The sequence below is a fragment of the Hemitrygon akajei genome, chromosome 17, assembly GCF_048418815.1.
Source record: "Hemitrygon akajei chromosome 17, sHemAka1.3, whole genome shotgun sequence".
NCBI lineage: Eukaryota > Metazoa > Chordata > Chondrichthyes > Myliobatiformes > Dasyatidae > Hemitrygon > Hemitrygon akajei.
In genome coordinates this window covers 65,291,817-65,319,702 of record NC_133140.1, presented here as the reverse complement: position 1 = coordinate 65,319,702, position 27,886 = coordinate 65,291,817, and the positions used below count along the sequence as shown (strand labels likewise).

The 27,886-nt window shown below is 38.1% G+C and overlaps 1 protein-coding gene across 1 annotated transcript in view; it reads left to right on the top strand.

Moving 5' to 3' along the window:
• mphosph6 (M-phase phosphoprotein 6) overlaps positions 1-24,251 on the top strand; it is a 41,702-nt gene extending 17,451 nt beyond the window's left edge. Inside the window, exons 3-5 of the mRNA XM_073070317.1 lie at positions 9,663-9,753; positions 15,892-15,989; positions 23,018-24,251. Of these exons, the coding sequence (XP_072926418.1) occupies positions 9,663-9,753; positions 15,892-15,989; positions 23,018-23,156 (328 nt within the window). The 3' untranslated portion in view covers positions 23,157-24,251. The remainder of the gene's footprint in view (positions 1-9,662; positions 9,754-15,891; positions 15,990-23,017) is intronic.
• The last annotated feature ends 3,635 nt before the right edge of the window (positions 24,252-27,886 follow it).

Sequence of the window (27,886 nt, the reverse complement as noted above, 5' to 3'; positions counted from 1 at the left end):
AGTGATCAGTTTTCCATATTGATACTTGCATTAATGCATCAATAGCTATGACATCATCACAGCAGCAGTTTTATCAGATAATTATCAGTGGGATGTAAGATTAATTCCCAGTTTATTACTAGGAAATAATATTCATTGTATTATGATGTGTTCATTGTGGCATAGAACAAATCATTATTATCTCCCTATGCAGTAAGATGTGCACAGTTCTTCAGAAAGGGCAAAAAATCATACTGGAGATAAACAGTATGGATGTTCATAATTTAAATAATAGTTTCTCCCTTGTTATAATTCCATCCTTAGTGTCCATGTAAACTGCATTTGTATTGTGTTTGTGTGGGTGCTGTGTAATTTGCTACCCTATTGCAAATTAATGCCATGAAATAACGGACAGTATACTGCATACAATTAAAGGAATTATATTAATGTATCTTAACTAAAAGGTTAGTAAAGAAAAAGAAAAGGGCCTATTTTAATTAAACAGTCGTATGTGCACAAGTTGGAGGTCATCTTGAACTTCTCACTCATGCGCTGGGTCCTAGGTCAGCATGAAAGCACACACCACCTTCCTAACGTTGCTCGCAATCCATCTTGAACAACCGGGTCTCCCACCGGATCGTATCCCATGACCAGCTCCCTCTGGTGTCTTTCTCTCTTCATCTCCTGCTGAACAAAAAAAACCTCCCCTCAGCTATCCCATCTTAATTGGATGGTACACACTTTTCCTCATCCCTTCTCTTCAACAATAACCCAAGCAAGCTGAAAACAGAACTGACTGCTCTTACGCAACTGCTAAATGAAATGCACACAGCATAACAGTAAAAATATGAACCAGAGCATTACATTTATGAGTTGAAGAGTCCTTGAAAATGAGTCCATAAGTTATGGGATCAGTGATAGGGCAAGTGAAGTTATCCCCTCTAGTTTAAAAACCTGATGTTTGAGGGGTAATAACTGTTCCTAAACCTGGTGGTGTGAGTCCTGAGGCTCTTGTACCACCTTCCTGATGGCAGCAGCATGAAGAGAGCATGCCTGTGTGATTCCCCAATGATGGACGCTACTTTCCTGCATTATTGCTTCATGTGGATGTGCTCAATGGTGAGGAGGTCTTTAGCTGTGATGGACTGAGCTGTATCCACTATATTTTGTAGGATTTTCCATTCAACAGCATTGGTGTTTTCATATCAGGCTATGATGCAATTATTCAATATTCTCTCCACCACAGATCTATAGAAATTTGTTAATTTTAGGTGTCATGCCAAATCTTTGCAACTCCTAAGGAGACAGTGCCATGCTGTCTTCATAATTGCAGTTGCTGATTCTCTCCCTGAAGTCAATAATCAGCTAACATTGAATACGAGGTTGTGGCACTATTTGGCCAGATTTTCAGTTTCCCTCCTATATATTGATTCATCATCACCTTTGATTCAGCCTTTCATGTGAACATATTTGAGAAATTTGGAAAATGTTAACTTATTTTCCTTTTCCACAAATGCAGTCTGATCTGCTGAGTGTTTCTATCATATTCTTTTTTTTAAATCATGTTCATACTGTTATTTTTTTAATCTCCACGCATGGATTTCCATCATGATTAGGATTCAGTGTCTCAGCCTAACTAGTTGATTCAGTTGCCACAGAAACCAAGAATCTCTTTGATGCATAATACATGCTTCATAAATTTATTACAATTATGAATAAACCTGAAAGTAAATTGCCATTGTGGTGAAGCTATAACTGGTCCGTACTGAACAGTAAAATTACATACAGTTGAAGTCTGATGTTTACATTCGCCAAATACATTTAAACTCAGTTTTTCACAATTCCTTACATTTAATCCTAGAAAACATTCCCTTTCTTAGGTCAGTTAGGATCACTACTTTACAGAAAATTTGTGGGCAGGACTGAAAAACCGTGTGTGAAAAAGGAGGCCTACAAACCTGACTCAGTTACACCGGTTCTGTCTGGAGGAATGGAACAAAATTCCAGCAACTTACTGTGAGAAGCTTGTGGAAGGCTACCCAAAATGTTTGACCCAAGTTAAACAATTTAAAGGCAATGCTACCAAATACTAACAAAGTGTATGTAAACTTCTGACCTACTGGGAAAGTGATAAAAGAAATAAAAGCTGAAATAAATCATACAGTCTACTATTTTTCTGACATTTCACATTCTTAAAATAAAGTAGTGATCCTAACTGACCTGACTAATCAAGAACCTATCAGCCTCCACTTTAAATGTACTCAATGACTTGGCCTCTCAGTCATCTGAGCAATGAATTCCACAGATGCACTACCTTCTGGCTGAAGAAATTCCTCCTAATCTCTATTATAAATGGATGTCTTTAGATTCTGAGGCAGTGTCCTCTGGTCCTAGACTCACCCACTATAGGAAACATCCACTTTATGTAGGCCTTTCAATGTTTGATAGGTTTCAATGAGATTCCCTGCTCATTCCTCAAACTCCAGTGAGAACAAGCCATGAACCATCAAATGTTCTCGTTCATTCCCGGAATCATTCTTGTGAACCTATTTTGGACCCTCTCTAATGCCAGTACTTCTTAGATAAAGGGCCCAAAACAGCTCATTATAGTCCAACTGCAGTCTGACCACTGTCTTATAAAGCCTCAGCATCACATCCTTGCTTTTACATTCTAGTCCTCTCGAAATGAATACTAGCATTGCATTTGTCTTTTCCTATCACTGACTCAACCTGCAAGTTGACCTTTAGGAAGCCCTGCACAAGGACACCCAAGTTCCTTTCCACCTCTGATTTTTGAATTTTCATCCTGTTTAGAAAGTAGTCTACACCTTTATTCCTTCTACCAAAGTGCATGACCATACACTTAACTACGCTGTATTCCTTCTGGCACTTCAACCTGCCCCTTCACCTATCTTCATATCGTCAACAAACTTGTGGTCTGAATTGAAAGTGTTTTGCTGTTCCTTCATTGTTGCTGGGTCTAAAATAATCTTCTCACATTTAACCAGCATTGGGATGGTTACTTGGATTGGAATAGAGTAGAGATGTGTACCTAATGGGGGCAAAAGGAATTAGAGTAGGTGAGTATTACAGTTGGCACAGAAAAAGTAGGACATGAGAATCCATTATATAAATTTCTAAGATTCAAAAAGGCATTTATGGGTAAGCAATAAACATTGGCCTTGCTAGTAATGTGCACAGCCTAAAAATTAAATAGAAGAAAAAAAATACATATACTCTTTTCAGTACTTACATTCTGCATTGGTGCCAATATGAAAGATATTGGCCTCTGACTTCAACTATTCTTATCAACTTCATTTATGTTGAACTCATAGCATATAGTCTACACAGATTGCCTGATTTTCAACATTTTTTTTACAGTCTCAGAACATACTGCTCCACATCTGCAGTGATTCCATCGCTACTGGTCTTATATATTATCTATGTATAGAAGCCATGTATCTGTTATCTAGCTGCTTTCTGCTTTATATTCTGTGTTTATTATGGTAACTAGTTTCATGAGTGGGGCTGTGGTAAAGACGAAGACAATAATGGATTCTTGCTTATTTCATGGCATTTTCTAGCTTGGGACAGGCGGAAGTCGTATCTTTAGCTGACCGTTGAGAATAGTGCTTAGCTTACATTTAGATATACTTAAGTTTCTTTGGTGCTTCAAGATTGTATGTTTGCTTATTTCTAATGAAGGATTTGACTTTTGGAGATGAAAGCGTGCCATGCAAATATAACAATTCTAGCTGTCGCAGACTAGCAACATTTGTTTTGGTGTTAGGTTTACTTTTGCCTCTACGCTATGTATATACACATCATTGAACCCGAATCTCTGCATCCTAAAGGCTGATTTATACTTGTGCGTATGGGCTACACCATAGGTCTAATTTTCACTTCTGCATAGGCTCTACGCCATAGCGAGCATGCGTTGGTGTGCGCCAAAACGCTAGTTGGTGGTAGGGTTTCTATGCCACTGTGTTGAGTTTCTTCGTGAGAGACATGGTCAAGGAAATGCATTTCAAACATTTTCGCATGTCGGCAGGTAGATTTGATGATTTGGTTCATCTGTTTTGCATCGATGTGCCAACGTGGTGGAGAAGAAGCAACCGGAAATGTGTAGGAGGAACTGTGATGCTACCAAGCAGACCAATCACAGTTGTTGCAGTCTGCTTCGCCGTGACACGAGTTACTTTTTTGGGAAGGTGCACGTCACCCTACAGCGTAGGGTACTCGGTACCTACGGTGTAGATGCAATGCAGAAGTATAAATCAGGCTTAAGTCATGTACGTAAAATTCCATCTACCAATTCCACTAGCTATCCATGTCAGAGGCATCCATTGGCTCCACATTTGATATCATGTCTTTCTATTCTATACCTTAATCAAACAATCTTTTCCAATCCACATACCCTATCTTTAGAACCTAAGTATTCAGATAAACATGAACGAAAAATACGGGGCACTCCAGTTAGCGTAATGTTTCATAGCACACAAGTTTAAGATCGGAGTTCAATTCCTGCTATTGTCTGCAAGGAGTTTGTATGTTTCCCTTGTAATCGTGTGGGTTTTCTTCGAATACTCTGGTTCCTCTCACATTCTAAAGACGTACGAGTTAGGGTTAGTGAGCTGTGGGCATGCATTGTTGGTGCTGAAAGCATGGCAACACTTGCAGGCTGGCTCCACCACATCCTCAACACAAGTGATGCATTTCACGCAACACACACAAAATGCTGGTGAAACGCAGCAGGTCAGGCAGCATCTATAGGGAGAAGCGCTGTCAACGTTTCGGGCTGAGACCCTTAGTCAGGACTAACTGAAAGGAAAGATAGTAAGAGATTTGAAAGTAGGAGGGGGAGGGGAAAATGCAAAATGATAGGAGAAGACCGGAGGGGGTGGGGTGAAGCTGAGAGCCGGAAAGGTGATTGGCAAAAGGGATACAGAGCTAGAGAAGGGAAAGGATCATGGGACAGGAGGCCTAGGGAGAAAGAAAGGGGGAGGGGAGCACCAGAGGGAGATGGAGAACAGGCAGAGTGATGGGCAGAAAGAGAGAGGGGAAAAAAGCTACATATATCAGGGATGTATTAATGCCCCTCCTCCCCTTCTTACCCCATCCCTGATATATGTAGCTTTTTCCCCCCTCCTTTTCCCCTCTCTCTTTCTGCCCATCACTCTGCCTGTTCTCTATCTCCCTCTGGTGCTCCCCTCCCCCTTTCTTTCTCCCTAGGCCTCCCGTCCCATGATCCTTTCCCTTCTCTAGCTCTGTATCCCTTTTGCCAATCACCTTTCCGGCTCTCAGCTTCACCCCACCCCCTCCAGTCTTCTATCATTTTGCATTTTCCCCTCCCCCTCCTACTTTCAAATCTCTTACTATCTTTCCTTTCAGTTAATCCTGACTAAGGTTCTCGGCTCGAAACATTGACAGCGCTTCTCCCTATAGATGCTGCCTGACCTGCTGTGTTCCACCAGCATTTTGTGTGTGTTGCTTGAATTTCCAGCATCTGCAGATTTCCTCATGTGATGCATTTCACTGTATGTTTCGATGTAGATGTGACAAATAAAACTAATCTTTTATCTTTTTTTTAAAGCATGGTTATGTGTGGATTCTAAGTGCTGTGATGGCAGTCTACAGCTTAAGTACCGTGGATTTGCCCCACTGAGAGCCAAAAATGTAATAGAAGCAAGCTTCTACTGGAAGGAACATTTTGAAGAACTCCATTATTCTAATACATTCATCAAGACCACATGCAATTCTTCCACCTCCTATAGGGATGCAGGTTAATTAGTACTGGAATTTAGTGTGTTGGGTGGGGATTTTGATGGAAATATTGGAAGAATAAAAATTGGATTGGTGAAAGGTTAGTGTGATGGTCAGTGTGAACTTGGAGGGCATTTTTCCAAATTCTGACATTAGGACTGAAAATTGTTAATGCTGATTTCCTCTTCACTCCTGCTGATACTGAATTCTACCCCAACCTTGTTTCCTGCTGCAGAAATTATGATCTGAACTGTCTTTTGTCCAATTATTGTTATCTCGGGTCATTGAGTACTCTAATTTTGCTGTTCAGAAGTCTCTGCAATGATATCCTTTTTGACATAAGGACTTTAGTGGAAAAATAATAAAACTTTTTTTGTCTGCAAAGCCTACATTTGTTACTCCTAAAAGTCAGCCCTAGACCTGGAAATGACATTTTAAGAAAACTAATAATTGCTAAAGCAATTTCAGTACAGCAGACTTGTCTCTCTTGTTTTGTGTATGCTTCTGATTAGCTAGCAAAATACTAACACTGAATAATTTTAACTGTCAGAAGTAATTTCATATGTTTCTTTGGATTATATATATTTGAAAACATTTCTTTGAGCTCCCTTAAGTAACAATTGACTTGGTAGGTAATTTATAAATTCTATAAATCATGATTTCATTTTAAGACTAATGTCTAAATAAATGTTATTGCAATGTTATATATTTGGCTTGAAGAAAGGAATTGTAAATGTCTTATAAATTTATGTTTTCAAAAGTGTAATTTATGAAGTAATTAACTGTATGCCAGATGATCTATCGCCTTGGCCTTCAACAGTGTATGAAAATGATTAATGAATAACCTAATTACATGAAAACTTAAGAAACGGAAGTATGCCCTTATGTCTGATCAACATGAAGTAAGATCACAGCTGATCTTTTAGCTCAGTTTTAGCAATATACTAAAACTAAAATATATCAGACTTTAATATACCTAGTCATTGGATCTCTTGGACAGAGAATTTCAAAGATTTTCTGGGTGAGGAAAATTCTCCTCTCTGTGACCCTTATTTTGAAGTTGTGATCCCTACTTTTAAATAAATTTCCCTGCCTCTCAATATTTAAAAAATTGTTTTGCTTTTTTTATTTCACTACCACATTGCATGACCTCATGGTTTCAATATTTTATTCTCATCTACCTTGTCCTCTCCAGTCACTTTGTATGTCTATGCTGAAGGCCCTCTGTATCCTTCTCACGATGACAGTGCCTTCTAGGTATGGGTTGTGAATAGTTGGTGCCCTTTTTATGTTTCTTTAAGCTAATCTGAATTCATGTCAATGTATTACTCCCATTCCCCTGTGCTCTAATTTTGTATAATAATCTTTACAAAAGCCTTTTGAGAGTCAAGATATCCCACATCTATTTATTCCTCCCTAACTAATCTAGCTGCAACCTAAAATATGATGTCACAATTCCTTTTTGCCAGCATATCCTCTTGTTTCTGTTATTCTTCCTGCTAACTCATAAGGCCGGTAAGTTTGAAATTCCCATTTTTTTCCTCTCCTTAAATGAGTTGCATTTACTACCTCACAATTGATAGGGACCATTATAGAATTTTGGAAGATGACAACAAAGTCAATCACTGTATAGTGATTTTGTTTATAAAATATTTTGATGTAGTCATCAGGTCCGTTTATCTTTGGCCATAAATACTGTCTGAGGTGCTTACATCTTTGAACATCTTGTAACCATGTCTCTGTAAAAGCTGATAGATTGCATTAATTTATTTCATCTTACCCTATTAATTTTCCTATTGTGTTAGGAACTCAGAATGCATACATATAATGAGCCTTTATGTACTTAATATTTCGGAGATATTTGAATAATATTGTAAATATATTGCATGATTAAGCATTCTTTGTTAAAATAATTCATTATGGTTTACACGTAATTGTATATGAATGGCATATGTCATCAGGCTGCCATGTCATATGTATGTGCCTTGCTAAAATAAAAATGAGGTACACACATATATCTCCCGGGTTCTTGTTTTGATACTTTAGAGTAACAAAACATAAGTCTTTGCTTTGCCTATTTGTCATTATTCTACTCTGACTCCCATTTGGTGATGTACATTTATGTTTGTATGCCCTATACCTTCCTTACACTTGGTATCATTACCCATTTCACTACTCTCGACCCTTAGGCCTGTTCTTTTATCCAACATTTTAAATCTTCCCCTACCACCGCCTCCACATGGACAATATTTTGTTTAAAAATCTATTTGTGTAATCCTCGTTGTTCAGTTTACTACAGGATAATCCAAATGAGCCCATACTACTGGAACAGCACCTTCTTTCCCAGTACAGGTACCAGTGCCTGATGAATTGAAATTAATATAATTTTTAATTCAACTCTTTGGTCCTATTGGCTGAATGCCAACTTGTACATGGCTCAAGTGGTTCTATTTATTAAATTGCTCTCTTGGCTTTCATTCATCTTCAGCAGCATTTCCTGCTTTATCCTTTGACATTGGTTGCTATGTAGATCCACAAGAACTGGATATCTTCCCTTCTGTTCTAAGTTCCTCACCATCCCCACGGTGATGGCCTAACCCTTGGTGCTACATAAGGCAATGGTTTTCGACAGTTGCACATGCAGTTAGAGAATAAAATCGGCCGTCCAACTCACTATACCTGCCCTATGCCACTAAATTCTTTATAATTTTCCCAAAATGAATCTCTTCTTGTATCATCATAAAGCAGTCTCTGTTTACATTCAGAAAGATTGTAGAACTTCTATACCTTTTGGTGAAGTACTGGGGCTGAGGCTCTTCCAGTATTGTCTTCAGCATCATCAAATCTGCCACACCCATTGCCAAAGTCCCCTGTCTCTTGATAGACTAGTTTTGCAGTAATTAAACCCTCACAACTTAGGTATTTCATTTTAACATTTTTATTATGGTTTAAGATATAGAAACAAAATTGATTATTTGATCTATGATAAATGTTTGTGTTTATCAGTTGAAGATTTATGTTTGAGACCTGATTTTTGGGGGGGGGGGTAATAAATCTTAAGTAAGATCTTAGTGCAAAAGCATTGGGTAGATGGTACTTGATCCTGCCTGTATCCTCTCCTTTCCAACAGGATCTCAGCACTCACTAGTTTCTGTGGCCACACAACTCTGAATGTTCTGGACATATCAGTGCCACAAGTTGGCAACTAAGCCTCAGAGAACAGATCCCCAGCTGTCCTCTTGGCCTTCAAACAGTTCATGGTGTCATATTGCCTTTTCTATTATTTCTGACTGTCTCCTGTCATTGGTGGGAGGCATGTTTAAATAGTTGAAACATAATTACATAGTCACAAGCTGTTTTTAATGAAAAGATTTATTGAAACATATTTACCTTGGAAATCAAAATATTAAACAAAAGAAATCAACTAAGCTTTGCGTTTTCATTAAATCATTGACTCCATTCAAATGTTAGCTATGGGTAATATATTGGGAGTCCCGATACTAAGCATATCCAACCCCTATAACTTTGCACAATGTCCCATGGTAAGTCTGGAGGTTAGATGTAGTATCATATAACCTACAGCACCTTTGGTACTTGCGTGCTGCAATGCAAAGAAGTCAGGACACATTTATACATACGCGCTGCAGCTAGCCTGCTATTCATTACCTATTAGGAACTCATCTCTCTAGTGAAGGATCAGTAGATGCAGATCCAATGAGTAACGTTTAATATTTTGGTTAGAGTAGAACATGAATTTATGAATTTGAAGAGTTTCTGTTGCTGAATAATCTGGTTATTCTTTCAAAAGCATTGCATTTTTCAAAATTAAAAAAAATTATATTGGTATATATTTAAGTTTTATATTGATGTTTTTCTATTTTTCCTAATAGTAATGCTGTCAATATATTTATTTGTTTTAGAAATCATATTATTGAAGAAAAAAGTTTTGTGCCATGTGAAGAGTTGCTGTTTGGCCGAATGTCCTTTAAAGGTTTTAACCCTGAGATTGAGGTAGGATGGTGTATTCAGTTTGGAGTGCTAAATTACTTTATTGGACTTGTATACTCCAACACATGTTCTAAGCATCATTAATTAAACATCATAAGATGTGTTGTTGGATATCTAGTCTTAAGTTATTATAATTCAGCATTATTCTTGTCCTCACCTAACACCCCATGAGTCTTTGCATCCTACACCCTATTGTCCACAACTTGCACCATCTTCAACAGGATCCTACTACCCTCAAACACATACTTCCCTCATTCCCCCCCCCCCCCCCAACTCTCTGTCCATTCCTCCCTTCCCACTAATCTCTCTTCTGACACTTACCTCTGCAAGTGACAGAAATATTACATCTGGTCCTTTCACCTTCATTCTCACATCTATTCTGGGCCCCAAATAGTCCTTCCAGGTGAGGCAACATTTCACCTGCGAATCTCTTGGGGTCGCCTATTGTAGTCTGTGCTCCTGATTTGGCCTCCTGTACAATGGTGAGACTCGACATAAGTTGGGGTACCACTTTGTCAAGTACCTCTGCTCCATCCTGCAAAAGTGGAACTTCCCAGTGGCCAACCATTTTAATTCCTATCCCCATTCCTGTCTGACATGTTGGTCCATGGCCTTCTCTTCTACCATGATGAAGTCACTACCAGTGTAGAGGAGCAACGCCTCATATTCTGTTTATGTAGCCTCCAACTTGATGGCATGTACAATGATTTGTCGGATGACCATAGAATTTTGTATAAGCACAGAATGGTGGAGAAGCATATGAAAGTATCAAATTTAAAAGGGATTTGATTGTGTCAAGAGACCATAAGACGTATGAGTATAATTAGGTCACTAGGCCCATCAAGTCTGCTCCGCCACTGCATGGCTGATTTATTATCCCAGTCAATTCTGTTTTCCTGTCTTTTCACTGTAACCTTTCATGCCCTGACTAGTCAAGAATCTATCAACCTCTGCTTTAAAAGGTAATCAATGACTTAGCTTCCAAAGCCATCTGTCGCATTGAATTCCACAGATTCACAACTATCTGTCTGGCTAAAGAAATTCCTTCTCATCTCTGTTACAAACTGATGTCCCTGTATTCTGAGGCTGTGCTCCCTGGTCCTAGACTCGCCTACTAAAGAAAACATCCTCTCCACAACCACTCCATGTAGGCCTATCAGTATTCAATAGCTTTCATTGAGATCCCCATCACCCCCCCCCCCCAACCACTTCTAAACACCAAATGCTCCTCGTACTATCAAGTCATCAGATGCTCATGATTTAACTCTTTCGTTCCCAGATTCATTCTCTTGAACCTCCTCTGGTTCTTCTCCAGTGTCCGCACATTTCTTTCTTAGGTAAAGGGTCCAAAACTGCTCTCGGTACTCCAGTGCAGTCTGACCAATGTCTTGTAAAACCTCAGCATTACATCCTTGCTCTTATATTCTAGTCTCTCAAAGTGAATGCTATCATTCCATCTGCCACTTCTTTGCCCATTCTCCCAACCTATTTAAGTCCTTCTGTAGACTCCCTGCTTCCTTAACACTACCTGCTCCTCCACCTATCTTTGTATCATCTGGAAACTTAGCCACAAAGCCATCAATTCTGTCATCCAAATCATTGATGTATAACATGAAAAGAAGTGGTCCCAATACTGACCCCTGCAAAACACCACTAGTCATCGGCAGCCAACCAGAATAGACCCCCTTTATTCTGACTGTTTGCTGTAATGCCACGGGCTTTTAACCTTGTTAAGCAGTCTCGTGTGGCATCCTGTCAAGGGCCTGAAAAGCCAAGTAAACAGCATCTTACTGACTTTCCTTTGTCTATTTTGCCTGTTATTTCCTCAAAGAATTCCAACATGTTTGTCAAGCAAGCTTTCCGTTTAAGGAAACCATGCTAACTTCGGCTTACTTTACCGTGTGCCTCCAGGTATTCTGAAGCCTCATCCTTAATAATGGGCTCCAACATTTATCCAACCACTGTCATCAGGATAACTGGCCTATAATTTCCTTTCTTCTGCCTCCCTCCTTTAAAGAATGACATTAGCAATTTTCCAGTCCTTCAGAACCATTCCAGAAATCTAGTGATTTTTGAAAGATCATTACCAATATCTCCACAGTCTCTTCAGCTACCTCTTTCAGAACCCTGGGATGTAGTCAGTCTCGTCCAAGTGAATTATCTACCGTAGACCATTCAACTTACCAAGCACGTTGTCTTTAGTATTAGCAACTATACTCACTTCTGTTCCTGACACACTCAAAACTTTTGGCATACTGCGAGTGTCTTCCATAGTAAGGACTGATGCAAAATATTTATTAAGTTCTCCGCCATTTCTTTGTCGTCATCTTCATCGTCATCTTCCATTGGTCCAGTATCCACTCTGGTCTCTCTTTCACTCTTTATATACCTGGAAAAAAGTTTTGTATCATTGATATTATTGGCTTCATACCTTCATATTTCATCTTTTCTCTTTTTATAATTTTTTTAATTGCCTTCTGTTGGTTTTTAAAAGCTTCCCAATCCTCTAACTTCCCATTATTTTGACCTATACTAGTGGTCGCCAACCCGTCGATCGCGATCAACTGGTTGATGTTTGAGATTTTCCCAGTAGATCCTGTAAAAAAAAAGAAAGAAAGAAAAATAAATACGCAAATACTGTTGAGAGATTGTTTCCGGGTTGCGGGGTTTTAGTTCCACTCTTTCTGCCCAGTGCGCATGCGTATAGCTCCCCCCCGCACTACATAGTGTACTTCAGTGGTCCCCAACCACCGGGCCGGAAGGAAACGATATGAGTCAGCTGCACCTCTCCTCATTCCCTGTCACGCCCACTGTTGAACTTGAACGCATGTGAGTCGCCTAAACGCAGGCACATGCGGCCGGCACTACCGGCCTGGAGCACGGACAGATGGGCACTGCCTCTGAACCTGTTAGCACACCGAATGTTTGTGGGGAACCCGGTGCTAAAATATTCGCAGACAACCTAATTCAGGCTCAGCATTTTATAAGTAGCAGAGCAGCTACCACACTGCAATCTACTGAAACAAACTTTTGTCGGCTGATAGATTCTGCAAGGGGGGCGGGCGCAGGCTTGTTGCTCTCTCTCCGGACTGCGACTGCCACGACCCCGGTACAGGGACCTCCGGCCTTGACCTTGTCCTCTCACCCCACCCACAACCAGCTGCACCTGGCCAGGGCATCTGGTGGCGAGTGGGCAGAGGCTGGAGTTCGGGCCAGGAGGCTGTCTAATGAGGCAATGAAGCCCTCAAAACTGCTTCGGTACCCTGAGTCCAAGCACCCTGCACTTAAAGATGAAGCAGCGCGGGACAGCAGCTAAGTGCCGAGAGCCGCAAAAACTAAATTGCGGAATAGACCGGTCATAAGGAACCTGCTTCAAGTATCGCTGTATTCCCGTCATATTTAACACCACCCCACCCCAGCTGTCAGCTGGTCCGTAAGAATATTATCAATGTTAAACTAGTGCTCGGTGCAAAAAAGGTGGGTACCCCAGTGTGTATACATTATTTCTACTTCTGGATTGCGGAGTTTTACTTCCAGTCTTTTCTGCCCCAGTGCGCATGCATGTAACTCATCGATCTGGGGTTGATCTCACCTTTCACTAAGGCTGAGGTAGGGGATCTTGGGCTTAAAAAGGTTGGTGACCACTAACCTATACTATATGCCCTGTTTTCTGATTTTATGCTATTTTTGACTGACTTTGTTGACCACAATTGCCTTATTCTCCCTTTAGAATACTTCATCTTCAGGATGTATCTATCCAGCACCTTCCAAATTGTCCCAGAAACTCCAACCATTGCAGTTCTGCTATCATCCCTGATAGTAACCCCTTCCAATCAACTTTGGTGAGCTCCAGTGTAATACTGATACATCTGACTTTATCTTCTCCCTCAAAAATTCAAAGGTTCATTTATTATCAAAGTATGCAACTCTGAAATTCTTTATTTCTAGTAGCCATGAAACCAAGAAAGAAAAGAAAGGCAGCACGATCATCAACCCCACACCAAAAAAATGAAGAAAAACCAAAATTGGAACAGGCATATCAGCCCCAGGTCCTTCCTCCTGCACAAAAAAAGGAACAAAAATGGAATAGATGTATCAACCCCCAAAAACACCCTCCCCACACAAAAATACGAGGAAGATTGGGCAAAAACACAGAATATTAAAAAAAACTGTTCTAACAACCATCTCATAGGCATTCTATAAAATCCCCCTCTTGGGATCCAGCATCAACCTGATTTTCCCAATCTAACTGCATATTGAAATTTTCCATGACTGTCATAACATTGCCTTTGTAACGTGCTTTTTCAATCTCCCGTTGTAAATTTGTATTCCACATCCTGGCTACTGTTTGGTGGCCTGTATATAGCTCCTATCAGGGCCTTTTACCCCTGGCAGAATTCTACCCACAAGGATTCTATATCTTCAGATCTAAGGATTTGATTTCATTTTTTACCAACAGAGCCACCCCACCCCCTCCACCTACCTGCTGCGATCCACTTAAACTGCACTTCTTTTTATTGGCCCTTGCTAAGTCACTATTAACCCAAGCAATCTCTTGCTCTGCAAGCAAGTCCGGACAGGTCCTGCTCACTTTTTAAAACTGGCGCATGAAGTGAGCAAGGAACTGTTTCTAACTCATTCTGCAATCTCCCATTCTAGAGCAAAGGAATGGATTGATTGAAAATCTCATTTTAAAAAGCCAGCAGTGACATGTGAAATTGTGTTGAGTTCTTCTGTGTTGTGAAATCCTGTGATTACCTGAATGCCTTAAAAAGGCTTTTGATTAAGTCTCGATGGTGCTTATGGTGGAGTGTCAGTGGGAAGAGACTGAGTTAAAACAGTTACAGGTGAATTTGAGGGACCATATCTTAGCAGCACCAAGTGACCATATTGGAAATAGAATCAAGAGAGATTAAATAGAATCATGTGGTGGGAGGTACTGGAGCCAGTCAATAAACACCTTGGACATAACAAGACTTGGAAAATAGTGCAAATTAATGTTCTGTTGTTGACATGAGCATACATTAGTCCCCACATTATGGCCATTCAGTTAACAGAAATTTAGCCGTAATGGAATTCACAAATCAAACACAAAGATTTGTGATGCAAAGTTTGCTCTCACAGAATTAATATGCAAAGAAATGCAAAATTGGTCTTTTTTCAACTTCCATTTCTTTACACATGCACGGATGAAGTGACTTTGCGATTCTGAAGGCTGCAATGTAGACCATTTTCTAATAATACAAACAAACCCATTCCCCACCCTTCTCCCATAACAGTGGGGATATCTATGGGGGTAAAGGTAAGCATAAAATTTAGACATGAGGTAGTCGAATACTTTTGTTATATGTTGAGGTCACCACCAGTTGTGCAAGAGGTGAAGCAGAAATGAAAGGGTTGGACGAGTCTGCAGTCCTTGCTGAAAGGAATTTAAACAGGTCTGTTTGTAGAATTGAAAATATTTGTCATTAGTTTTTCTTCTTAATGTGTATTTTTAGAAAATTGGGTTGTACACAGAGTAACAAAATGTTAGGATTGCACCTACAATGTATGTATAATACAACTGCTATAAATAGGAACACTACCGGTGAAATGAACCAATTTGTGGGTCTCGCCTACTGTAAAATAAAATTCAGATTTAATGGTTTATACAGTACTCAGATGGAAAAATCAAAGGTCATGAATTAAAATTACACCGTAGGCACTTCTGGAGTTGAAATTGAAGTCAATATATCTGCTAACGTATGAATGACTTGCTATTTATTGAAATAAAAGGCTCACTTGGCTCATTAATAGCCTTCAAAAAGCCTAGTCTTCAATCTCACTATATACTTTGCTGTTAATGTCATCTAAAACAGCCTAGCAAACCTCTGAAATGTAAAGCAATCAATATCTGTCTTTGTCATCTTGATTATTGACAAAGATTTGTCAATGCTGCACACTCCTAAGGAAAAAAACCTAAAAACATCCTATTAATTTTAATGTTCTTCAAATACCAGCAAATTACATCTCAACAGCTAAGCCTCTTTCTTAGTTTTAAATTCAGAGAATAAACCACAATGAAAATTTGAGCTATTTGTTTAAGACGACCAAATATAACTGCATTCAGTAAAAGGCTGAATATCAAATAATGTGTTACAGAAACTGGTGGCACAGATGTATTCCAAGAATGAAAATGAAGAGCCTGAAGATCTGAGCAAGATGGACGTAGATGTTTCAGATGAAGAAATGGCTAGGAGGTAAGTTGCTACATTCTAAGACCTGTGGTTCAACACATTAGGTTGAATTCATCAATCAAACCTGGAATATAGAATGTATTTAATAACTTCAATTTGAAGATGAAACACATATTTGAAGACAAATGATGGATGTTAAGATTGCAACTGTTTTTGAGGTGTTGCAATACATCATTGACAAATAGGTTATTTTCCTCCATTACAAAAATCATAAAGCATGAAAATAGTGCTAAAGTTTAAGTAGCAAAGAATTAGAGAGCCAGTGAACTTTAAATGGAATAAATGATCCAAACTTTTAAGGGAATAAAGGTGGATTAATAGATTTATTGGTGTCATTACTCTGATATCAAACAAGAGCACTGTACAAAATAATTACATGCTAGGACATTCATTACTCAACATTATCGCTGTCTCTCTTCACACACTCAGAATTTCTTAATTTTTGAATTTGTGCCAAAATAGCATTATTGTACCAGTTTCTTTTCTCTTTTTTTCCCTTTCTGGATTGTTTACTCCAAGAGGCAATTACTCATCTAGGAGGCAGTCAGTACTAGGACTCACTCTGCAGACATAGAATAAAACAAACTTTTGGTAATAATAAATGTTTGGGCAGCATCTCTGGTGAGACAAGTTGTATTTACCACAATATTTCAAATTGATAGACTTTCATCGAAATCATGCTAAAAGGTCAGTGATCTAATCGGTTAACTTCATTTTTCTATCCAATAATTACATAGAACAGAACAGCACAGGAACAGAGTCCTTTGGATCACCATGTATGCACTGACCATGACATTTGTCTACCTGTACATGATCAATATCCCTCTACAAAATGTCAACACTTTTTCTTATCTACAATTGCTTTTCAGCCTGCTGTTCCTTCAGTATATTGTTTGTTGCTCCAGATTCCAACATTTGCTGTTTCTTGTACCCTCTGCTCAGAACTCTCCTCAGAGCTCTTTTTGCTGTATACTTTTCTCTTGTATTTGACCTCTCAAAATGCATCTCCTTGCAGTTGTCCAGATTAAAACACAACTGGCATTTCTCCACCCAAACTCCCAACTGATTTATATCTAGTTTTATTCTTTGACAACTTTCATCACTATCTGTAAACCACCAACTTTTGTGTGATCTGTACACTTACTGATCAGACCATTCACAATTTCATTCTATTCATTTTATATGTCCCAGTGCTGATCCTTGAAGAACACCACTAGTCACCCTCAACAAATATCCTCTGTCTTCTATTGCTAATCCAGTTCTAGATCCAATTTACCAACTTGCCATGGATCCCATCTAGTTTAATCTTCCAAACCAGCCTATTATGAAAGACTTTGCCAAATGCTTTACTAGTGTCCTTGTGGGCGACATTCCTACTCTACCATTGACAATCATCTCCATGACCTCCTCAAAAAAAAAAATCACTTATCAGATTTGTTAGACAAGAACTCCTCTGCACAGAGCCATGATCCTTCATCAGTCCATAATTTTCTATAATTCCTGAGTAATTCCGAATTGCTTTTTTCTTGGATTTTGATTATTATTATTATATTGCTATACTAATCATTACTAAGGGATTATTCTACAGTTCCATTCCTAAGCATCCTACCTACCTTCACCTAAAGATATAGAAATGGTTTTGGGTTAAAAAAATTAGGAATGGAAGCTCAGTTTTTGGAGACACAAGACTGTGAATGCTTTAATCTAGAGCAGTAGACAAAAATGTTGGAAGAACTCAGTAGTTCAGGCATCATCTCTGGAAGTGCAGTCCGGATGCAGGATCTTGACCTGAAATGTCAACCATTCCTCTGCTCCACAGATGCTGGCTGATCTGCTGAGTTCCACCGGAAGTTTGTTTTCGGTTCTTTCATAATACAGGATTGTTAAGGCCAATTATCAACCTCTTATTAGAGATAAACCTGGATCATCCAACTGACCACACAACTGGACATAGCAAACATAGCTTTTAGTAAAGATCAGCTAGTTCTGGAGTAAAACTATTATAATTACGATTGTCCATTTTCAAAAACTTTGAATTGCCTTGGTTGTTCTATTAAAAATAGACTTGTGCTGTTTCTACCTTATTCCTTTTGTGATTGGACTGTACTTTATAATGAATTATTTTGATTTTAGTCACTTTTGTAAAGTAAATAATTCATAATTAGCTCCCACAACAATAGTATGACATGGACTAGATTATCCTAATTCAGTTAAGTAGCCAGGCCAGCAAGGATAACTTTTTTGCTTTCTTCAAAATGGTAGCATGATAATCATTTATATCCACCTGGAGAAAAAACTCTTTCATTCAAGACTCCACTTCCCAATGGTAATGAACTGAAGTATCAGCTCAGAATTTTCTGCCTGAGTCCTTTGAAAGAGACTAGTCACTAGAATCTTATGAAGCTGAGACAGAAGTGTTGCCAGCAGATTTACAGCTGAAGATGTGATTTTAATGAGCAGATGGTATAATATCATGGTGGCTTTTTGTCCCCTGGATAAAGGCCAAAAATAGTGTGACTCCTCTATTTTTCTGATATCAATGATTAAAACTATTGGAATATTTCACTTCCTGTCATAACCTGATTATAATGAGTCCTTAATCATTTTTCTCTTTTTTTTAATAAATGGACCACTTCTCATCTCCTTTATAGCTGGGGAAATGTGTTATTTCAATATATTTAATGTAACAGGTTTTTAAAAGATTTACTGTAATCATCCAGAAATTCTATAGATAATTAGAATGCATTCAAAAAGAAAGCAAGAAAACCATTCTCTTTAATTCTTTCTTTATCCTTCTCTCTGATTTGATTCAGAGTACAAAAAAAAATCGTTATTTATTGGATAAGAATCTAGTTCTTTATGGTCCAGGTGCTGATGACGTTCGTAATCAGTTTATCTATACGGTCGTGTTAATGACTTTTGAGAAAAATAAACATACTCATGGAGAACAGATTGATTAATTCTCCATCAGTCAATTCTTCACGATGATACAAACAGTTGTACACATGATCAGATATTAAAAGGTTTTTTAAAAGTCAGATCATGTGGTAGAGAATGCAAGATTTTAAATTGTGCTTATTGTAGCACACTCATACTAATTTCTACTTTCTGTTGAAGCATCTAATATTGCTCAGTACATATAGGTTTAGCTTGCATTGCAAATCATTCTGCACATAAATAATTATTGAATCTTAAAATGTAATTATTAATGTGTCATTTTTTTCAGTAGTGAATCCTTTTGGTACTCTTGAGTTTTTGAAATGCAGAAGTACTATTATACTGCTTGTTATTGAGAGGTTATTAGATACCTGAGCATTAATCTTTATTTCTGAAATAGTTTTTCGCTGATAATGTAATCGCTTGAAATGGATATCTCAGTTTTCTGGCAAATGTACTTTGTTTACATTATGAAATTTTCATAGTTCATTGCTGTAAATCTTGCTAAGAAAAGCCATTTTGACAGAAGTGAATTGCTGGCTTCTCAGTTTCTGCTACACTGTAGAATAAATCCTATTTCTCAACAATTTTGTGTTTTCCTGTGAAATTCATCATTTTCTTTTGAATGACATCTGTTATCTGTTTGCTTCTTGTGGTTGCCAACTTCACTCATCCTTCATAGGTCTCTGGAGATTCTTTACTAGATTGGATTGGACTAAAGTCCTCAATCTTATTTTGCTTCTGAAAACGCAAAATGCTGGAGGAACTCAGCAGGTCAGGCAGCATCTATGGAGAGGAATAAAGAGCCAACATTTTGGGCCAAGAGCTTCTGATCTTAACTTTCACTGAAATTGTGGGCTTAGCTGCTGTTGGCCCTTGTATTTCATTCCCAGTGCTCTTTATTAAATTGAATGTACCGATGGATGTAGCAGATGCCACATGCACCTTTGCTGGTTCATGATCATTAGCCTTTTTCATTTCTCTTCCACTGATGACTTAAGCAAAGCATCCACTGATGGTTTACTTTTTTTCAACAGCTCATTGAATAGGTCCCCCTCTATTTAATCACTTTCATCTTGTCACATATTCTCAGTCTTGAATATTGTACTCTTATTACATAATCTCATGTCTGAGATGTATATATAATTAGAATGGGATGGTTTCTTTGTGATTTGGATCTCCCTGTTTATTTACTTGTACATTTTGGCTTCAAGTCCCTACCTGAGCCCATCTTAATTTAGTGTCCCTGTTGAGCATATTAACCCTGCATCTCTCTATCAGAACTACCACAGCATTAAGGGTGGACCAACAGGCTCCAGGACAGCTTCTTTCACCAGGCCAACAGACTTATCAATACACATTGATCTGTTTGCATATCTGACTTGTACATACATGTATACAAAACAATTATGTTTCCAATCCTAGTGCTTGGACAATATCCTCCCACATTTTCCTTCCTTATTGCTTGCACGTAGTGACAGAGATGCAACAAAAAGATTTTTGCTCCCTCATATTGTGACATGGATTTAAGAAATAAAATTCTAATTCTAATTCTATCATGCAACCTACCTCTTTACACTGTTGAACTCATCTGTACTAGTGATATTCCACAATGATCTGTATAAATAACCTGGATGAAAAGATGATGGAGTTTGTAAGTTTGCAGATGGTATGAAGATTGGTGGTTTTGTGGATAGTGTAGAAAATTACTAAGTGATACAGATCAGTTTCAGATATGGGCAGAGAAATTTCAGAAGAAAATAGTCCATTCAAATGTGAGGTGTTGCACTTGGGGAGAACAAATATAAAGGGACAGTACATTTTTAATGCCAAGACATTCTGTAACTTTACCTTTTCATGAACTGGTAATTTCTCATCCTTGCCAGTTCTGATGAACTGTGATTCCGTTGTCTCAGTCTTGAAAAGATCACTTATTAGCAGCCATCTCCCTGATCCAGTTCTAGAGATGTTGGCCTTTGAGGAAATTCCCAAGTACGAGCACTTTGCCATTGACAAAGATTCATTACCATCTTGATAAAATATTTACTTAAGCATCATGATTGTTTTGCACTGAAATGATCCCAGCCTTAGTTCTTCAGATCCACCAAGTTTGCTGATGTGTTTGTATCCAGTTCAAATCTCTCAACTTTGGGATCATCATCATAGACAGAAGGAACTCAGCAAGTCAGGCAACATTCATGGAGGGGATTAAACAGTCTTCAGATAATCCTGATAAGGGTATTTTTGTTTACTTCCCACCATAGATGCTGCCTGACTTTCTGCATTCCTTCAGCATTTTGTGTGTGTGCTCAAGATTTCCAGCATCTGCAGAATCTCTTGTGTTCATCACGGACAGAAAAATGGCTTCCATGTTTACCTATAATAGATATGAAGAGTTCATGGGCAGCCAATGTTCAACTATCTGCTGTTTTTCCTTAACCATCAGATTTTTTTTGCCTCCCAAAGCAGTCCAACAAAAGTTTTTCCTATTTCCTTTTATACTCACTGTGAGCTTTACTAAAGCTTTACTAGTAAGCAGTCCTTAAAATATGCCTTTGTTAACTCTAAACTTAATTTCAACAATTTTCTGTTTTGTTTTTTGTCTTCTATCCTCTGTAATGTAAGATCAAACAAAACTTACAATACATAGCTGACACCATGCCCCATTCACCAGTCTTGTCAATGTATGGTCTTTAACACCTCGGTCTTAAAATTCTCAAACTCCCACTCAAATCTTTCTGAAGCCTCAACTCCAAACCTCCTCAGCCTTGCAATTCTTAGAGATCTCTGCCACTGGTCCCTCTAAGCTGCACAGATGTGCGGCCATACTGTAATTAAAATGCTTCCGCCCATGTAGCCTTTGCTGTTGCACAGCTGGAATTTTATATAATGTTAATATAATTTTGAAATGTTGCTAATGTAATTTTGAAATCTATGATATAGTTATGAAATATTCTGTAATTGCTTTAATGAATATAGTCCATAAATTTTCTAAATAATAAATGTACCACAACTTTTACTTTGAAACATTTTAGAGCTTCAGTGTAGTACTCATGTAAACCTAGAAACAGATGAGGTGGATGATCTAATGAGGATTAACTTGCATCTTTCATCTGGATGCAAAATTAATCTGGACTGTGTTGATAGACAAAGGGATTGTAATACAGACAGATGAGAAAAAATTTTCAAAATGTGAGAACTATTTTTTGTATTTCATTACACCCTTTAATCAATAACTAAAATTAAAAGTGTGCTTTTTCAATTTTCATTTTAAATATTCTAAGTAGATATATTACAAAAAAAATTTGAAGTGCTGCACTATGTTCAGGCCATGTAAAAATTTCCTGCTCAAAGTAATAGTTCATCTGTGCAGCTATAAAAAAAAATTACAGGGAGCTTTGATCTCTGCATTCCTATAGTTCTTTTGGCAGCTGTTCGTGAAGTTGCCTTGCAGTAGATTTTAAACTTTAAATTTTCATACTAAAATTCCATTTCTCTTCCTTTAAGACTTACTACTTCAGCAAGAGATTTGGTTATCTTTCATAATTTTCTTTTGTGGTTCAGTATCAAGTGTTTCATCACTCTTTGAAGTACTTTGGGACTGTTTACTGTATTTTTGACAGTGAATTCCACATTATTCCTTCCAGTTTTTATTAATATCTTCAACTCCATTCCCTTCCCTCCCACATAATTATAAAATGGCTCTGTTGAAAGGCACAAATGATATTGTTTTATCTTGATACTAATGCACAATCTCTGCTTCTGGGGTTTGGTGTGGTTTTCAGTGCTCCTTCAAAGTCTATCCTCCATTATCCAGCTCAATGAATATTTCTCTTTTGTTATATCGCTAAAGCTTAACTGAGTTCTCTGTATTACTCAGCCTGTTTGTGTCCTGGACTAGAACCAGCATTTGAACCATAATGATTTACAATTTATTGTATCACTATCTCAGGAGTTCCTTGTAGCTGTAGTGTGGATTATTCTCTGAACATAGCTATAAAGGAGTTCAGCACAAAACTGTGGTAATTTCCTTTAGAACTCATACAGTGTTGATGTTGCATTTAGTGAAGCTTTATCAAATCTTTTTTTTCCAGATATGAAAGCTTAGTGGGATCTATAAAAAGGAAATTTACCAAAAAACGAGATCGATCTGCTGTTCAAAATGAAGAAACAGAAGGTAGCACTACTAGAGGTGGTAAAGTCAAGAAGACATTCATTAAGCCTCAAGAATAAATTGCAGAAGTATAATTTTGAATGTTTTCATTAAAAAAGGGATGAACTTCCTGTCTGGGACTCTGCAGCAGCTGGCTGCTTGTTGTTAATTAAGGAAATGTATGGTTTGTCTGTATCCTAAGTTTGGAGCTGGAAAGTTTTGCAGCTTGCTGCATAGAGTATTTTGCGAAGAGAAACGATTTTGCTGTTTCCTTGTATTGAAAGGTTGCTGGATGTTTTCTTTGCAATCCAGCAGTATATTGTACCACCTGCTCAAGTGATCAGTTCAATTATGTTTAATATTGACTTTAAGGGAAAGCTATCTTGAGACAAAACAATATCAAACTTCAAATTAATATATATGGTTTTACAGTTCTGAAAGAAAATAATGTAGTTTTCTCTTCCTGTGGGATTTTCTACTTAAAATGGTGCCATGGTAGTGTAGTGGTTAGCGTGCAGTATTATAACTCGGCATTTCAGAGTTCAATTCTGGCAGTTCTGTAAGGAGTCTCTGTACATTCTCCCCATGGACTGTGTGGGTTTTCTCTGGGTCCTGTGGTTTCCTCCCACAGTCCAAAGACTGACTGGGCAGGTTAACTGATCATTGTAAAATTGTCCTGAGGTTAGGTTAGGCTTAATCAGGGTTGTGTGGTTGCTGAGGTGGTGTGGCTCAAAGGACCAGAAGGCCCTGCTCTGAGTGGTATCACCAAATAAATAAATAAATAAATAAATAGAATGTAATACTAAAAATATAAATATTCTGTGATAGAGATGTTCAGGTTTTTTATTCTGTAAGATGTATTTATAATATGAATTTGGAAGCTGAATCAAGTATGTGAGGATTTGAAGTCCTCAATATCTAAGCTAGATTCCATAAAAATCCAGACATTAAATTTGTACATGATATCATTTTGTCTGTCATTCTCTAGAAAAGGGTGGTAGTGTGATTAGCTCTGAACTACTGAAATCATTTATTCATGGTAAATTGGAAAGTCGCTTGAGATATAAAACAGAACCATTACATCATTTAACATGCAATGTATCATACAACATATTTGAGCATCATGTGGAATTTCAACTTGTTCTGTAAAATTAAAGTACATTTAAAAATTGGAATTTTGAATGCCTTTATATACAAAAAGTAATATATATTAGTTTAAAAATATTACTGTTTATTAAACTTGTATATTTTGAGATGTATTTTTGATGAGTAAATTGAAATGTCCATATTTGAATGCACATCCATGGAATCCCAAACTCTCTGGAGCAGCAGGCGTTTACCAGCAAAATCTGGACCTTTGGGATTCAATTAATGCAACTACAAGCAATGAGTACATAAAGGTAAGATGCAACTAAGTACTGATAGCATGCTGAGAGTATATAGGTTTTGGGGAGAAGAAATTTCAAAATGGGTAATATCAGTTTTGTTTTGTGAATATTTCTTAACCATAATTTCTTTTATTTCACCATGTAGTATGAGCAGAAATCAGGGAAGGACAGAGTAACTTGACTGGTTTTTGTTTAACAGCTTCTGCTTTATCACTGCTGAAGTGGGGTGAGAGCAGTTTAACTGAAAATTGTTAGTTCAAAATGGAATGCTTTGTATATCTGAATAAATGCAATCAGATCAAAATGGATGACTTGACAAATCGCAACAACTTCAGATAATCCAGAAAGTCTGGCTACTTTTGTTTCATGCTCCAATCGTATTTATTGTTTACAAGATTTTTCTATTTTATATTACCATATTAAATATTTGGTTGAAGTCAAATCCAGATTGTTGGAATAAAAATTTCTATGCTGGAATTAAGGCTATTGTATATGATGCCTTTGGACAGTCTATGTATTTGCCACTGCATAGATCTGCATTAGTCAATCTATGCAGAGAGCCTGATGGGTATTTTGTATTGGAAACTAAAATTGTTTATGTTGTACAATAAGGAACAACCTTTCGTAGAGTCCAGACATGTTGAAATGCAAAAGCACCATCATTGTAATAGGTAGGAATTCATGAAACTAACATATGATCCTTGAAAACTCTCCAGCAATAAGCCTCACTCATCATGATGACAAATATCTTTAAAGAAGCACGTCCATTTTATGTAGGATCTGTGCTAAACAACATTCAGAATTTCATCTGGTATCTACATACATCAATTTTTCCTCATGCTTTCCTCTCTGGAATCTATCCTATTACAATACAATACTCTGAAAATAATATTCCTTTTCATTCATTTATGCGCCAGTTGTTGGTGTAGATGTGTGTCTCTCCCCCCCCCAGACATTGATTAGTTTGGTCAGCATAGATCTTAATTTAAATAATAAACCACTTTAAAAAGATAACCAGTTAGTTTGCTGCTTCTGAATTTTCATGGTCATCAATGGCTACAAGAGCTAATCTGACAATACGAAATTAGTAATACAGTGGATTCCAGTTAATTGGGACACATCGGGACCAGTACATTTTGGCCTAATTAAGTGGCTGTCCCAGTTAACCAGGGTACACTATATAACTTTCAATCTCATTTTGATGAAATGGGGCATTTTCGTAGTATCTATGAATATTTGCTGGCTCATCTGTAGATGAGCTGTACATTCTAGAATGTAAGGATCTAAGATTGTGAGGAGCTGCAATGTCTGTAAATCTGAATGCAATGTAACACTATTGAAGTTGGACTATCTTAAGTATTATTAGTATTTTGATATACAATGGTCAACACTTATGTGAAGAGCTATTTGGGTACTGCAGCACTGTAGGAATAACAGCATTTCTGCATTACAAATGCAGCAAGGACTATATTGATTTCAAAAATTCAAAAACGAAATCTTTTTTTTCCAGATATGAAAGCTTAGTGGGATCTATAAAAAGGAAATTTACCAAAATTTTCATGCCAGTCAATGCATAAAACCATGCAGATGTTGTCAAGATGGTCTTGTTGTTCAAACCAAACATCAAAATGGGGAAGAAATGTGATTTAAATGACTTTGACCATGGAATCAGAATTAGGTTTATTATCACCACCATGTGTCGTGCAATTTATTAACTTAGCAGCAGTTCAGTGTAGTACATAATATAGAAGAGGGGGGGGAAAAATCAATCAATTACAGTATATGTATATTGAATAGATTAAGAATCATGCAAAAAAGCAGAAATAATAATATATTAAAAAAGTGAGGTCGTGTTCACGGGTTCAGTGTCCACTTGGGAATCGGATGGCAGAGGGGAAGAACCTGTTCCTGAATTGCTGAGTGTGTGCCTTCAGGCTTCTGTACCTCCTACCTGACGGTAACAGTGAGAAAAGGACATGCCCTGGTTGTTGGAGGTCCTTAATAATGGACACTGTCTTTCTGAGACACTGCTCCTTGAAGATGTCCTGGGTACTTTGTAGGCTAGTACTCAAGATGGAGCCATTAAATTTACAATCCTCTGTAGCTGCTTTCGGTTCCATGATGTAGCCACCCCCACCCCCCCCCCCCCCCCATACCAGACAGTGATGCAGCCTGTCAGAATGCTCTCCACGGTACAATTATAGAAGTTTTTGAGTGTAATTGTTGACATGCCAAAGCTCCTCAAACTCCTAATGAAATATAGTCACTGCCCTGCTTTCTTGAAAACTGCAGTGATATGTTGGGACCAGGTTAGATCCTTAGAGATATTGACACCCAGGATCTTGACACTGCACACTCTCTCCACTATGAGGATTGATATGTGTTCCTTAGTTTTTCCCTTTCTGAAGTCCACAATCAACTCTCTCATCTTACTGACATTGAGTGCAAGATTGTCGCTGCGACACCACTCCACTAGTTGGCATATCTTGCTCCTGTACACTCTCTCATCGCCATCTGAGATTCTACCAACAATGGTTGTATTTATGGATGGTATTTGAGCTATGCCTAACCACACAGTCATGGGTATAAAGAGAGTGGATCAGTGGGCTAAGCACACATCCCTGAGATACACCAGTGTTGATCATCAACGAGGAGGAGATATTATCACCAATCCGCACAGTTTGTGATGTTCTGGTTAGAAAGCTGAGGATCCAATTGCAGAGGGAGGTACAGAGGCCCAGGTTCTGTAATTTCTTAATCAGGATTGTGGGAATAATAATGTTGAATGCTGAGCTATAGTCGAATAGCAGCAATCTGACATAGGTGTTTGTATTACCCAGATGGTATAAGGCTGTGTGAAGAACGATTGATCTATTGTGGTGATAGGCAAATTGCAGTGAGTCCAGGTCCTTGCTGAGGAAGGAGTTTAGTCTAGTCATAACCAACCTCTCAAAGCATTTCATCACTGTAAATGTGAATGCTATTGGGTGATAGTCATTAAGGCAGCTCACATTATTCTTCTTAGGCACTGGTATAATTCTTGCCTTTTTGAAGCAAATGGGAACTTCCACCCATTGCAGTAAGATGTTGAAAATATCCTTGAATACTCCTGCCGGTTGCTTGGCACAAGTTTTCAGAGCCTTACCAGGTACGCCATTGGGACTGTCTGCCTTCTGAGGGTTCACCCTCTTTAAAGACAACCTAACATCACCCCCTGAGACAGCGATCACAGGGTCACTGGGTGCAGCAGGGATCTTCACAGTTGTTGTCGTATTCTCCCTTAGAAAGAGGGCATAGGTGTTGAGTTAATCTGCTAGTGAAGCATCGCTGCCATTCATGCTAATAGGTTTCACTTTGTAGGAAGTAGTATCTTGCAAACCCTGTCAGAAATGTATATCCAATGTCACTTCCAACCTCATTTG